Source organism: Notolabrus celidotus, chromosome 3 (genome assembly GCF_009762535.1).
Source record: "Notolabrus celidotus isolate fNotCel1 chromosome 3, fNotCel1.pri, whole genome shotgun sequence".
In the NCBI taxonomy this organism is placed as follows: domain Eukaryota; kingdom Metazoa; phylum Chordata; class Actinopteri; order Labriformes; family Labridae; genus Notolabrus; species Notolabrus celidotus.
In genome coordinates this window covers 38,432,046-38,446,180 of record NC_048274.1, presented here as the reverse complement: position 1 = coordinate 38,446,180, position 14,135 = coordinate 38,432,046, and the positions used below count along the sequence as shown (strand labels likewise).

The 14,135-nt window shown below is 40.3% G+C and overlaps 1 protein-coding gene across 2 annotated transcripts in view; it reads right to left on the bottom strand.

The window, feature by feature from the left end:
* ano1a (anoctamin 1, calcium activated chloride channel a) overlaps positions 1–14,135 on the bottom strand; it is an 87,501-nt gene that overhangs the window by 55,231 nt on the left and 18,135 nt on the right. For both annotated transcript variants that reach the window (XM_034681038.1, XM_034681037.1), the window contains exons 3-5: positions 11,275–11,613; positions 3,198–3,296; positions 2,636–2,787 (exon numbers count right to left, since the gene is read on the bottom strand). In XM_034681038.1, coding sequence (XP_034536929.1) covers positions 2,636–2,787; positions 3,198–3,296; positions 11,275–11,613 — 590 coding nt within the window. The remainder of the gene's footprint in view (positions 1–2,635; positions 2,788–3,197; positions 3,297–11,274; positions 11,614–14,135) is intronic.

Below are 14,135 nucleotides of genomic sequence, written 5' to 3'. Positions count from 1 at the left end.
ACGTAAGAATGTAAGAATGTAATACGATAAGTACGTACGTATGTATGTAAGTAAGTAAGTAAGTAAGTAATAAGTAATATGTAAGTAAGTAAGTAGGCAAGTATGTAAGTAAGTAAGTAAGAATGTAAGTAAGTAAGTAAGTATGTAAGTAAGTAAGTTAAGAATTAAGTAAGTAAGTAAGTAAGTAAGTAAGTAAGTAAGTAAGTATGTAAGTAAGTAAGTATGTAAGTAAGTAAGTAAGTAAGTATATAAGTAAGTAAGTATGTAAGTAAGTAAGTAAGAAGGTAAGTAAGTAAGTAAGTAAGTAAGTAAGTATGTAAGTATGTAAGTAAGTAAGTAAGTAAGTAAGTGAACTTTATTTATATAGCACTTTTTAACAGACAAAAGTCACAAAGCGCAAAGTAAAAGTTCTGCAAAAATCACCTGAAAGCCTTCCTGAATAAGTGTTTTTTAATAAAGACTTAAAGACATCAGCAGATTCTGCAAAGCATAGGGCTACAGCCTGGAGAGCTCTGTCACCGCGAGTGCTGAGGTGTGTTCGTGGAACAGATAGAAGGTGTCACATGTTGGACCTGAGTGGGCGAGGTGGCCGGTAGGGGTGAATGAGTTCTGACTGATATTCTGGAGTCTGACCGTGTAGGGATCTGTAAGTAAGTGTGAGAACTTTGAACTGGATTCTATAGGTGACAGGGAGCCAGTGCAGGGATTTAAGTACCGGGGTGATGTGAGACCATTTGTTTGACCGTGTTAGAACTCTGGCTGCTGCGTTCTGTACTGACTGTAGGCGACTGAGAGCAACATGCTGTAAACCTGTAGAGATGTTAACAGAGGGTCACATTTGACAAGAATTTATTTCTGTATAGCACTAAAAATAAGATGTCATTTGATATGATATTATAACTTCTGAAGGAGAACTACTGGAAGTGCTCTTGACAGCTTTTCTGATAGGGATTATGTTCTCTATGTCGAACGTTGAATATTAGGTTTGTAATGGACGGGACAAGCTCTTCCAGGTAAGTGCATGACTCCACCTGTGTGTGGACCACAGACCTGCTATCGATACAGCATAGGGTAAGCTTTCGCAGGCTTACCATCAGCACAAGATCCCTCCACAGCTCCATCTTCTCTCTTTAACTTTCTCTGTGCCCTACTTTACTTTCAGCCATCAGTCCTTCAAGCTCCTGAGGTTTGCTGATGACCCCATCCTCACTGGACACTTCAGCCTACTTGTCTGAGATGAATCAGTGTTTGTGTTGTGGTGCATTCAGAATGAATCAGAGCTCAAAGGTCTGGGGAAATGGAGAGGGTGATAGATTTCTGACCAAACTCAGTCCCATCCTCGCTGTGACTCCTGAACGGACACTTCCTCAGCAAAATCATGACTCAGGACCCCAAATAAGAGCTGAACATCACATGCCTCTCTATAATACAGGTGTACTTCCTGCAGAAGTTCAGCGGGCCAAAGACAATGAGACTTCTGCACCGCTGTCATTAAAACCATCCTGCTTTAACAAAACTGTGACTGTTTCATTATAAGCATAAAGACATCACTACCCAAAAAAGTTTGTGACCAACCTCCGATCACAAACTTTTTTGTGACATTGATTCTGATGATTTGTGGTCTGATTAGATAACCATAGCATCAACATTAACAATAAAATATAGAATAGAATTTAAAATCCTTCTTTTAACCTACAAAGCTCTTAAAAATCAGGCACCCTCATATCTTAAAGAGCTCATAGTGCCCTATTACCCCTCTAGAACTCTACGCTCCCAACATGCAGGCTTGCTGGTCGTACCTAAAATCTCTAAAAGTAGTATGGGAGGTAGAACCTTCAGTTATCAGGCCCCTCTCCTTTGGAATCATCTACCAGTCAAGGTCCGGGAGGCAGACACCCTCTCTACTTTTAAGAGTAGGCTTCAAACTTTCCTTTTTGATAAAGCTTATAGTTAGAGCTGGATCAGGCTTGGGCCAGCTTTTGTTATGCTGCTATAGGCCTAGACTACCGGGGGAACTGGCGCACTAACACACTGGGATCCTTGCTCACCCCCTTCCCCCCCAACTCCTTCATCACTTACTTTAACTCTGCCTGTCCCATTAAAGTTACTAACCATAGACCTTTCTGGAGTCCCTGAGCTCCATTGTCTCGTAGATTCCTCTGAGCTGCCGTAGACGTCCTCCTGCTGCAAACGTTCTGGACTCCAGCTGATACGGACTTACTGGACTTCAGCGGCAACAGCTTCTACGACTCGTCTCATCACTATCACCTCTCTCTCTTACTCCCCTCTATCCCTCTTTCCAGACCCAACTCAGTCGAGGCAGATGTGTGTCTAACATGAGTCTGGTTCTGCTCGAGGTTTCTGCCTGTTAAAAGGAAGTTTTTCCTCTCCACTGTAACTAGCTAAATACTGTGAGGTGCAATGCTCATGGTGGATTAAGGTGGGGTCAGACTGAGTCTTACCCTGTCTTGGTGTTGGGTCTCTGTTCATCATTTGACATAGAGTGGTCTAGACCTGCTCTGTTTGTAAAAGCGTCTTGAGATAACGTTTGTTGTGATTTGGCGCTATACAAATAAAGATTGATTGATTGATTGATTGACATTATCAAGTGTACACCAGAAGAGACTTCACTTACAGATGCTGCTTCTCTCTGGAGAAAGGGTGAGAGAGGGATTTGACACTTTGAGGTCTGTTGGCATCGACTTTCGGGTGGAGAGGAGCCGTGACTTTATGAATGAACAGCCGAATCTTCTCCACCACGTTACTGCCTTGCTTCACTTCGTAAACCTGTAGAGATGTAAACAGAGGGTCACATTTGAAAATATTTTCTTTCTCTATAGCACTAAAAATAAGATGTCATGTGATATGACATCATAACTTCTAAAGGAGAACTACTGGCAGTGCTCTTGACAGCTTTTCTGATAGGGATTATGTTCTCTTTGTCGAACATTGAATATTAGGTTTGTAATGGCCAGGTTCAATGATCTAAGAGCTGTCATCACAAAATGGTGTTGGGGAGCGACTTGAATGCTAGGTAAGGCTAAAGGATCAGGATATACCAAACTTCCTTTTTTTCACTTCTCTACGCCTACACACACTTCAATTCCTCTATAGCCAGCTCAGTCCTTCTCTGTGCAAAGAAAGGGTAGAGTAAATATGCATTGACAAAAAGGACAGTTTGCTTAAGGGTGGAGTACCTTCTTTGTTGGCATCTTGAGCTTCATGAACTCAGCCTCCCGACACAAAACGTTCCAAGGAGCGTGGACCTTTAAGAAGCCGATTCCAGGGATCTTACTCTGAAACACAAACATTGTTAGATATTAGATGATATTCTCTCGAAACCCTCTGCAGAAAAACAAGAAATTACAAAATATATGATCAAATGTGACAAACACTACATGTTTCGTAGATACATGGGAACAAGAATTAAAGTTAGCAGAGCCACGTGTGGGTTTAATGCTAAGTTTTAAAGCTCCACTGTTGAGTCCTAGGAAAATCCTCTGCATACACTACAGCACAAACTTGCATCTTTATTGCTGCATTAAATTGCTTCTGCAGCCTCTGCTGTTATGTAAACCACTCCAACAATGCCAGACTCACTTCACACCCTTCAGCTCATCACACTGACCCGTCTGGATACAAAAATACATAACAACCAACTCACACAGGCTGACTTACTGAGTGTCAAACAACATCAAGTGTTCTAATGGTTTGTTCTGTCCTTTGATAATAATCCAACAGATGATAGATTGAAACTGTTGTGAAATAAGGTTGCTGCAACAGGAACATGCAAAAAAAAAAACAGATGCACAAAAATAGTGACTTTGCTGTTTAAGGCAAAGTGAATTTTCAAAAAGCAAGAACATGGGAGTAGAACACTCAAGAGGCCTTCAATAACGGGAATAAAGCTTTGTTTTGAAACTGAATAAGAAGTAATGGAGTCTACAGCAGAGTATGATTTAGGGATTTTTAGAGGTCAATTATTTTGACATAATTGAAACAATTAGAAAAATAATCATAAACAGGGTTTTCAACTGTATTACATTAAAAGAGTAAATACATTCAACACATTCATTCATTAACCATTAACCCTCCTGTTACCCTCAAATTTACTAACCTCTTTTATCCTTGGGGTCAATTTGACCCCAGCAATTTAAACCTCCAGAAACTGATTGTTACCCAGGTTTATGTGTCAGATACTTTATGTTTCTTTGTTGACTACCTAAAGAGCCTTTAAATCAAATATATTTCAACCATAAACACAATTTAAACATTTAGAAGGACTTTATTTGTAAAACAGAACATCAAACTGCTGTGAGTTTGTCATGCTCTCGTCGGCCCTGCCTTGTTTCTATGTTATCAGAACGTATGACACAGGACTCATCATTGAATGTCTTTAGAGACATGGTGGCTGGAAATATTATATCTCAATCTAAAGGTTGGCGGTTCGATCCCAGCTCCTGCAGTCACATGAGGAAGTGTCCTTGGTTATAGTGACCTCAATATCATCCAAAACAACCAAAACAAATGTGTGTAAAATGTTGATATGTCTTATGTTATATACAGCTAAAACAGCCTGGGGTCAAATTGACCCCTGGGAACATCGATGCGTAATTTTTTTACAGGAAATTAGAACATATCAACATTTTAATTTTACTTTTTCCCAGTTGTCCCCAATAAATGAGGGAAAGTCATGAAATATGAAGCCCAAAAAATGATGTTAGTCATTAATTTAGAGACGTTAAACATTGAATGGGGTCCAATTGACCCCAAGGATAATAGGAGGGACGTAATTTTGTGGTTAATAATAGTTTGTGTTTCTCATTTGCCCTGCTCTTGCTGTGTGCTTATATTTGAGATTTACTCCATGATTGTTTTAGTGGTTATTAAAAAGAAATCAGAATTAACTTACGCTTGTGTCTTAGAAATGTATGTATTTCAGTAGACGGAAGACATGGAAGAGACCAAGCTGAACACTTTGCCTCATGTGTCAATCTTAGATGTTACCTGATGTTTAAACTTCTGATAAAAACTTTCTTATGCGTATAAGTATGCAGTTTATAATTACTGGAAAGTTATCACTGCAAGATTCATTAAAACTCCTTAACAGCAGTGATTAATTCTAAGGAAGAAACTTTAAATACAGCCTAATCACACACATAGAAAATCACTCCACAGAAAGGAGTCCGTCACATTCCCCCTCTGCCTGTTGACACTGTGGAAAAAATGTTATTACACGTCTCAGGCTGGTCTTGAGAGTGGGGAAATAATGACAGTTAGTGGTGTGACGATCCCTACTTGCTTGCTTTAATCCTGCTACCTCACTCGCTCTCACTCTTCCCATACCAGACCAACTTGCTTCAGTTAGACTTTAGTGTTAGTGCACTAGTCAACGCCTCTCATTACACCACATTCACACACCCACATGCACACTACTAATGTTACAGGCTCTACATACCCCATAATCATTGTTATCATATGTTATCTCATTTACTTTTAGAATAAATAACTTAGTTTATTTTATTCATTTGTTGTCCTCTTATCTTTTTGTCATGGCTCACGAGACGGGCACAGATGTAGGAGTAGCCTGAGGAGCTACTGGACCCCAACCAGGTCTGATAAGGAAAAGTGGAGCAACATCCTTTCCTGCAATCCAGAGCTGGTGAGAGCATCTCTAAGCTACTGATCTCTACAAAGTCACTTAAACCAAAAGAGGTAGTGATAATAGCAACAATGTTCAAAGTTGTGACACGTGCCTCTATTTTATATATATTTATGTATAAAGGTGGGCTGTGCAGTGTTGACAGTTTGTCCTGCCACTGTTTCTTGCTGCTTGATGCAAAGTGTTCTGCTCACAGAGGATAGTTGTTGGGTCTCTGTAAATGATATAACAGAGTCCAGTCTAGCTCTGCTCTTTCTGTAGATTGTAAAGGGGCACTTAAGCTTCCATAAATGGGAGAATACCGTGCAAAAAAGTTTTACATAGCTGCACTTCAGGCTCTGTAGACTCTGTCTTGAAAGTTTGCCCCCACACTCCAAGTCCTCCAGACTGACATGTAATGACAAGCTGAGATTTCGATGTGAGTTAGTGATTTGTTAAAAGCCCTTTTCAGAAAATATTAAGACTCCAGCTGTGTTATGTCAAAGGTTTGCTCATGTAACTTTTAATGGATGATTCACTGGGTGAAGAGTTAATTCATCTCCATTTGCCATTTCTAAGAACAGTGACTAAGAGATGACACGACACTCTGCTCCTACTTTAAAGAAACAAATGTTGTCTTTATGGATTTACTCACATAGCAAATACACAAAAGTGACACAAGAGCTATGTTTAGATGACTAAAGATAAGAACAAATAAACACATGTCTATCAAAGTGATTCTCTTGAGTCAGTTCAAACATCTGGATTAACTAGCAAAAACAATCAGCTGACTATCACAACATGACTGCTTCATGTTTTTCTTTTTCTTACAGTTAATTAACTTTGAGCTGAACGAGCCCACTGAAACCTTCAGAGGAAGTTAGCAACACTCAAAGCTCCACATGGAGAAACTGTGAGGCTTTAAGTGTTGGTGTTCTTTTTAAATAGATAGATAGATAGATAGATAGATGGATGGATGGATGGATGGATGGATGGATGGATGGATGGATGGATGGATGGATGGATGGATGGATGGATGGATGGATGGATGGATGGATGGATGGATGGATGGATAGATAGATAGATAGATAGATAGATAGATAGATAGATAGATAGATAGATAGATAGATAGATAGATAGATAGATAGATAGATAGATAGATAGATAGATAGATAGATAGATAGATAGATAGATGGACGGACGGACGGGCGGACTGATGGAACGATAAACAGATGGATGGAAGCATGGATGGATAAAGATGGATTTAAGATTGATGGATGGATGGATGGATGGATGGATGGATGGATGGATGGATGGATGGATGGATGGATGCATGGATGCATGGTTGGATGGAAATGTAACTGTACTTCAGAAGCATAAGTTAAATGCTTTGTTAATTCGATAATCTGAGAACATTTCAGTTTCCATTTTCTCATACTCAATCCAAAATTATAATTATTCCCCATCATCGAACAGAAGCCAGTTGTAGAAAGACCCAGATTAAACATAAGAAGCCTCCCCAGGGAAAAAAGGCTCTCTAATACATGGTCAGTAGATAAAGCCTGTGTCAGACTTTGTGCCCCTGAAGCATGAGGTCATGAATAAAAGATTACAATCTCTGTTCTGTAACAAGAAGCTCTTCCAGACAATCAGGAGAACTCATTACACTGACAGTATCAGGGTTGATATATTGATGTTTTTTAACAGTTGAATTTCAGAGGTAATAGAATTTAATTCTGGTTGTGAGAAAGAGAGGAAGCACTAATAGAAATGGAATTCAAAACTTTTTCTCACGCCTTTAAATTACCAGCAGATCTGGTCCTGTCACTTCCCACCTCTGTATCAGAAACGTGACCTGAATCAACCTCTGGACCTGCTGCATGCTAGCTCGCTGTCTCTTGCCCTTTCTCTATCTATTACTGAGTCAATTCATTCAAAACATCTGCAAAATCTAGATTGGACAGTTTACAAAATCCATTCATTTCTTTACTTCACTTTGTCTTATAAAAATCAGTTGAATAAAAATGGAAAGGACACCATTTCACCTCTGGGGTATGGTTGGATTCACAGCAGACAAAGATATGCCTTCTAGCAGTTGGACATGCCTCCAAAAGAAGACCTCCAAAAGATGAAACAACCTGAATTCAAATGTGACCTCCACATGTCTGCTGTTGCTGCACTAATCCACCTATCGAACAACTATTGACAACCACAATGCATGTATTCTTATAAACAACTATCCCTGCCAACACTCTCTTTTCCTAATCAGAACCGTTGACCGAGTCTTGATAGTAAAGATTGTCATTTGCACTTCTCAACACTCACCTCCAAAGTGGGCTCTGGCTCAGATTCTGAAAAGGGCGAACAGAACCACATCATCTGCAAAAAAAGCAGTACGGCAGTCCAGAGGTCCCCATACAGGACACTCTCAGCTGCTCTCTAAGATTTTTTCATTGACATATGTGAACAAACTTATTAACAAGAGATCACCCTGGCAAAGTCCAAAACTACAGATCCAACTCTGAAACCACATATATGAAGAATGAATGACTGAACTGGAGGCAAGGACCCTGATGCCTCTGACTCCCTTGTCACACCCAAATGTTGTAGGCCTTTCCTGAGTTTTCCAAATTTCCTTTCCATGGTTCTGTAACCCCAAAACAACCCTGTGAGGATAAAAAGCATGTCCTTTTTTTAACAACTCGGACTGAATCCACATGTTTCTTATCCAGGGAGTCTGAGCAGTGTGAAACCCAAAAGACTGCAGCATCCAAGCAATCCAGAGAAGTCAGACAGGGATATGGGTGAGGCCTCCTCTGAGTCTTTAACTCTATCAGAGGACACGTTTGGCTGAAAGTGTTCAACCACTAAGTCAACCAAGTACACAAAAATAACCTCTTGATGCTTGTTGTGCAATCATAACTTAACAAGATGTGGATTTCATCACATCCCAAAGTGTTGCACATGGGGCTGTGTTGTGACTGATTCCTGGCATTTAGAGAATATTGAGGGCTGTGCCTTTTTCTTACACACAGTTTTGCTCAAACCACAAATATGCACATGGTAGAATTACTTCAGCTGCCATGTCTTGTTTTTGATTGGAAATAGGACAGTTAACACTCCAGCATACGTTAGCTTAGGTAGCTTAACATCTGGCAGACACATAGGTTATTCCTTATCCCAAGGCATCTTTCCTAAACCTTACCACCCACTGTCGCAGACAAGTACTATGCAAGCTTAGACAGGATTATGCAAGACAGAAATAATCTGATCTTTTTTCTAGAAGAACAAGTGCAGTGTATTCAACGTTTATATCTGGGACAAGGGCATGTTTACCGTTGTGTTGATCACCTCTCCTTTTAACAACAGTCTGTAAACATTTGTGAACACAGGGGTTTTAAAGTGAAATGTTGTCCAGTTGTAGCCTGTATAGGATTTTGCTTGCTCAAGAATTCGGGGTCTCCTTTGTGGTATATTTTGTTTCATGGTACATCAAATGTTTTCAATAGGTGTCAAATTGGGACTGCAGGCAGACCAGTTTAGCACCTGGACTCTTCTTTGTTATTGTCTTGCTGAAATATATAAGCTCTTCCCTGACAAAGGCATTGTCTGGATTAGGGATGTACATTTTAAGTATTTTCCCCGATCGATTTTTGGAAATGTTAACGATCAATTATCCATTAATTGATTAAAAAAAAACATTATTATTCTTACGTCAAAAACAATGCCAAATAGGTTGTTTTCCCCCTAAATTTTATTTTCTACAGCAACAAAATGCATATCACTGACGGGATTGAATACGGGCACACGTTTGACACGCAGAATATCAACGATCAGGCTCATTCAAATATTCTCTGCGGACATAATCTTATAAAGTGAAGGCTCATAATACTAACAGAAAAGTACTTCAGACTCACAGTGTCCAGTTTTCTGTCTACTCGTTCTTATTGAGAAAATAAACATGTGTGTCTGATCAGGTGTCAGCCAGGAGCGCAACCGGGTCATAATCAGTCCCGCTGGAGAAAAGCCCAGACGGCTCTGATGTTGCTGGTCTGTAAACGTAGCGTACCTGAATTTCCCACCTGTCTGTTGCCTTTGTATCCAAAGGTGGAAATATCCTGTTTAAAGCTGTAAATCTTTGTGTCCGTGTTGTTGTTGGCAGCAGTTTTGTATTGATCCTCTTTTAAAAAGCGCACGTGGAGACCTGACGCACAGCCGCAGCCGCCAACTGAGCGTCTCCGCTGTGCGCAACACCTTTAACAGCTGATTCACATCTAAACATGCTTTAAACTTAAAACACCTCCCTGATAGCTGAGTGTAATATGAGACCACATGATGTTTGTTCCACGTGACGGAAAATTGATAACAAAAATTTGTGTTTCGAGTAATTTCTTAACAATCAATTAATCGATAATCGATTAATTGTAGTCATCCCTAGTCTGGATGGCAGCATAAGTTGCTCCAAAACGTGTTTATATTGATTAGCATTAATGGATCCTTCACAGATGTGTAAGCTACTCATGCCATTAGCACCTATGCATCCCCATACCCTGAAGGACCAACTCGCTTTGAACTAATAACAAGCCAGGTAGTCCCTCTCCTCCAAAAAGAATGTCAAGTTTTGATTCGTCAGACCACAGGACAGTTTTCCACTTCCCCTCGATCCATCTTAAGGCTGATTTATACTTCTGCGTCGCCCCTATGCAGCAGGGGCTGATGCGGACATGAACACCACATACTTGTGCGTCGATGTGTTTGTGTCGCGCAGCAATTCTCCTCCGAAACGCTTGAGGGCAGTGTGGTCTCTCTGATACCCGGTCGCCTGCTTCCGGTCCTGCTACGATCTCTGTTTACTTTTCCACAGAGATTCAGAGCGTGTTTTGTTAATCTACAGCTGATACATGTTGCTGTTTATCATACAGACATGATTACATGAAGAATAGAGAGGAGGAGATCAAATACACGGCCGATGTGTGGCCGATGTCCGGGATCCCGGAAGTGCTGTGAATGCGGGAAAGACAAAGCCGTCGAGCGGACCAATCACAGAGCTTGCAGTCCACGTCGGCTCTACGCGTAGTTCCATTTTGGAGGAGGTGCACGTCAGCTACGTGCGTAGGCCTCTGCGTAGGTACGGGAGCTACGCGGACCCCCGGCGTAGGGTACGCCGTCGATTCAACGCAGAAGTATAAATCAGCCTTAACATGGGCTCAGAGAAGTCTCTGTTGTTTCTGGATCATATGCAAATATGTTTGTACAGTTTTAACCTGCATTTGTGGATTAAGTGGTTTTGGGAAGTGATTTTGAGCCCATGCAGTGATTTGTTTTCAAGGCAGTGCTGCCTGAGGGTCCAAAGATTACAGCCACCTAGTACTAGTTTTCAGCCTTGTCTCTTTTGTTGAATCTGTGCACTATTTACAATTAAATGTGAGCTTTAAATGACTTGTAAACCATCAAAGTCTGATTAATAAACATTTTACTCAGGGTCCCAGTTTTCTGGAATTGGGGTTGTTTAAATGGCAGTGTTAGAATGGAAAGCTTGACAGGCAAAGAAACAGAAAATATTGCAGTTGTCAAAATATTGCATCATATTCACTTCACAGTTTTCCACCTGTAAACCCTGCCCCCCTTCTTACCCCTTCATCCTTTTCCACCTCAAGCCCAGTCTCCAGGAGGTTTTCCTCAAACTCCTCCCTCCTGAAGCGCTTGTCGTCCTCGTGATAATCAGTCCGATGTTCCTGGGCAGCGATCTCTGGGTCTTCCTTAGGCTGCAGCGGCGCTCTGCTACTTCTGATGCTCAGGCTGCGTCGAAGCTGTCTGACGAAGTTGTTGCCGGTTGACTGTCGCCGGATGCTGCTCGGCTTCTGGATTTGATATGCCAGCACGTAATCCACCCGCCGCCGGCCATCAGAGAAGTATGGGCCAAGCCGGGGAGGCAGAGGTGAGCCATCATCTGCGTAAAGATTTTTCAGTGGCTGAAAAAAACACAGAAGGAGATAAAATGTATTAGAGCTAGTTCACTGTTGACTTTTTGAACCAACTCTCCAGAATCGTTATGGTAAGTGGTGCTATGAGTCAGTTCAAACACGTTTAAGCATTTCTTTAACATGCAATCACTTTTTCCAGTCATTATGCCAGCAGTCATTTTCAAATGAATTTAGTCTGAAAGCAGTACAAGGAAGCATAACTTCCTTGTACTGTAGAACAAACAGGAAACACAATTCTCTCTACAATACTCCTTTGTCATTCAACATATTTTCCAAACTTACAAAAGTAAATGTTGCAGTTGTAAGGGGCAAGTTTATCACCACATATTTCAGGAATTACTTTGTTTGGAAAACTGTTGTTGAGATATATTCAGTCATGGACGGACCATTCATTCCTACAATAAATGTCCAAAAACATTCAATTTCAAACCATGTATAAGGCTTTTGTACTGATCTTGACATGTATCTGTAGCTATACATACTGACACATACTGCACATACTGGAACAGACAAACCCTTTCATTAACTGCAGGAAACAAAGTTGTGTTCAGGAGAAATTCACTGACATAAGCTGTGCTCCAATTAACTGATCAAAACATTCCTGCTCTTTCCTTTGCCAGAAAAGCATTCCGATTGCATCACATCCTAGCTTTCAAAAACTGTTTTTATTGCTGTCATTACTTTTCTTTATTTATTCTATATACTACCATTCATATGCCAAAGCCATATGAACGTAAATTAAACTTTGTGTTGACTGTTTTCTTCATTGACATGATAATGAAGGTTTTTTTTGTATGAGTTTAGTTTGTCATTGTCAAGAGAAGATGAGAAACACCTTTCACAATGGACGAGCTGAAGGCTGCTATCAAAGAACCGGGGCTTCAATAACACCTCAGCAGGGTAACAGGCTGATCGCCTCCATGCCACATCAATGGAGTCATTTGTGGTGTAGGAGCCCCAATAAAATATAAAGTGTATAAATGAACATACTTTTCAGAAGTTGGACATTTCTGAATTTAAATCCTTATTCTTTTAGTCATCGTAGAAAATATTCTAATAATTTGAGATCCTGGATTTCTGATTTTCATAAGGTATGTGCCAAAATAATTCAAATTCAAACCAAAAAAAGGCTTTAAATATTTCACATAACATGTTATGAATATAAGCATGTATGACAGTTTATGTTTTTGGATTAAATTACAAAATAAATAACTTTTTTATGATATTCTAATTTATTGAGATGCACCTGTAGTGTTAGGAACGACGATAGTCCCAAAATCTAACAAGCCTGTCACCATGCAGAGGAGGAGACAACATTTGTTTCCTTAAAATGTTCAAAGTGATGCACAGTGTTTATCCAAATGGTTTTCATACGTGATATATAGCTGTTCCAAGAATAAGGGTGTTTAATAGGAGTTTGAGCTCTGGCTGCCAGGGAGCTGTTTGTAACAGTCATATTGTTTTATTAACCAGAGAACCAATACATTTCTCACCCAATGTCAGGAAAACTCTGGAGGGAGACTAAAAGGCAGAGTCAGAGCACCATAACATTGTTGGTGTTTTTTACAGAGTTCATGCTGTACAGTACATGTGCCTGTCAGTTCAGTGGACTAATGCACTCCTGGGCACCATCCACTTTAACACTTTCTATGTTACAACATTTGAAGACCCCTGAGACGTTGTGCAAAGGCCAGTGGAGACAACATATTGCCTATGTACACAATCTTGTCCAACAGGGAGCAACATGCAACAAACATGTGCCTGTACAGCTGAACCATGTTGTTTTCTGTATCATGAAATATTTAATTCACATAGCAAGAAATGTCTCCAGAGTGATATGCATCCTACACCGTCTATTTATGTGTTGCAATTCCCCATCCCAATTCCCAATTGCATTACATGAACAGCCATGATGTCCTCATACCAATATGGATGGAAAAACCTACAGTGTATTGATGCAGTATGCAGGATGCCTGCACTATAGTGTCACCATGTTCTGGTTGCACAAAGATGGAGAGGAGGCAGCGTGCCATGTTTTTCAAGATTTACTTTTCAGTGCCATCAATACCCTTTGGCCTTCAGGCCAGCTTAAAGGAAGTATCTGATGATAGTCTGTATTTTTCTTGAAACTCTAGTAATGGTGTAAAGGAAAGTGAACTCTGCAGCTCATCATTAAAAGAGTCTAGTTGGCACTCGTTTAGTTTCAGATTCTGGAAGTGACATTTCTGGCCCTCGTTCATTATTTTCATCCATCAGTGCTCGGTTCATTTTCTGATGTCAGTGCTTTTCTGAACACAGGGTGAGAGGTGTTTTGTGAAGAATAGGTTCAAAATCATATTGTTCTCTTACACCATAACACTGAAGACAGCCATGTGGCTTAGACACTTGATGAAATGTATTATGATCATTTCTGTTAGACACATCAAAGATGATTTTCATTTCACAGGTTTATTGTCTGATGTGATTTGGCGTTGTCCTGAAATGTAAATCCTGCTGTCTGACCTTGTTTG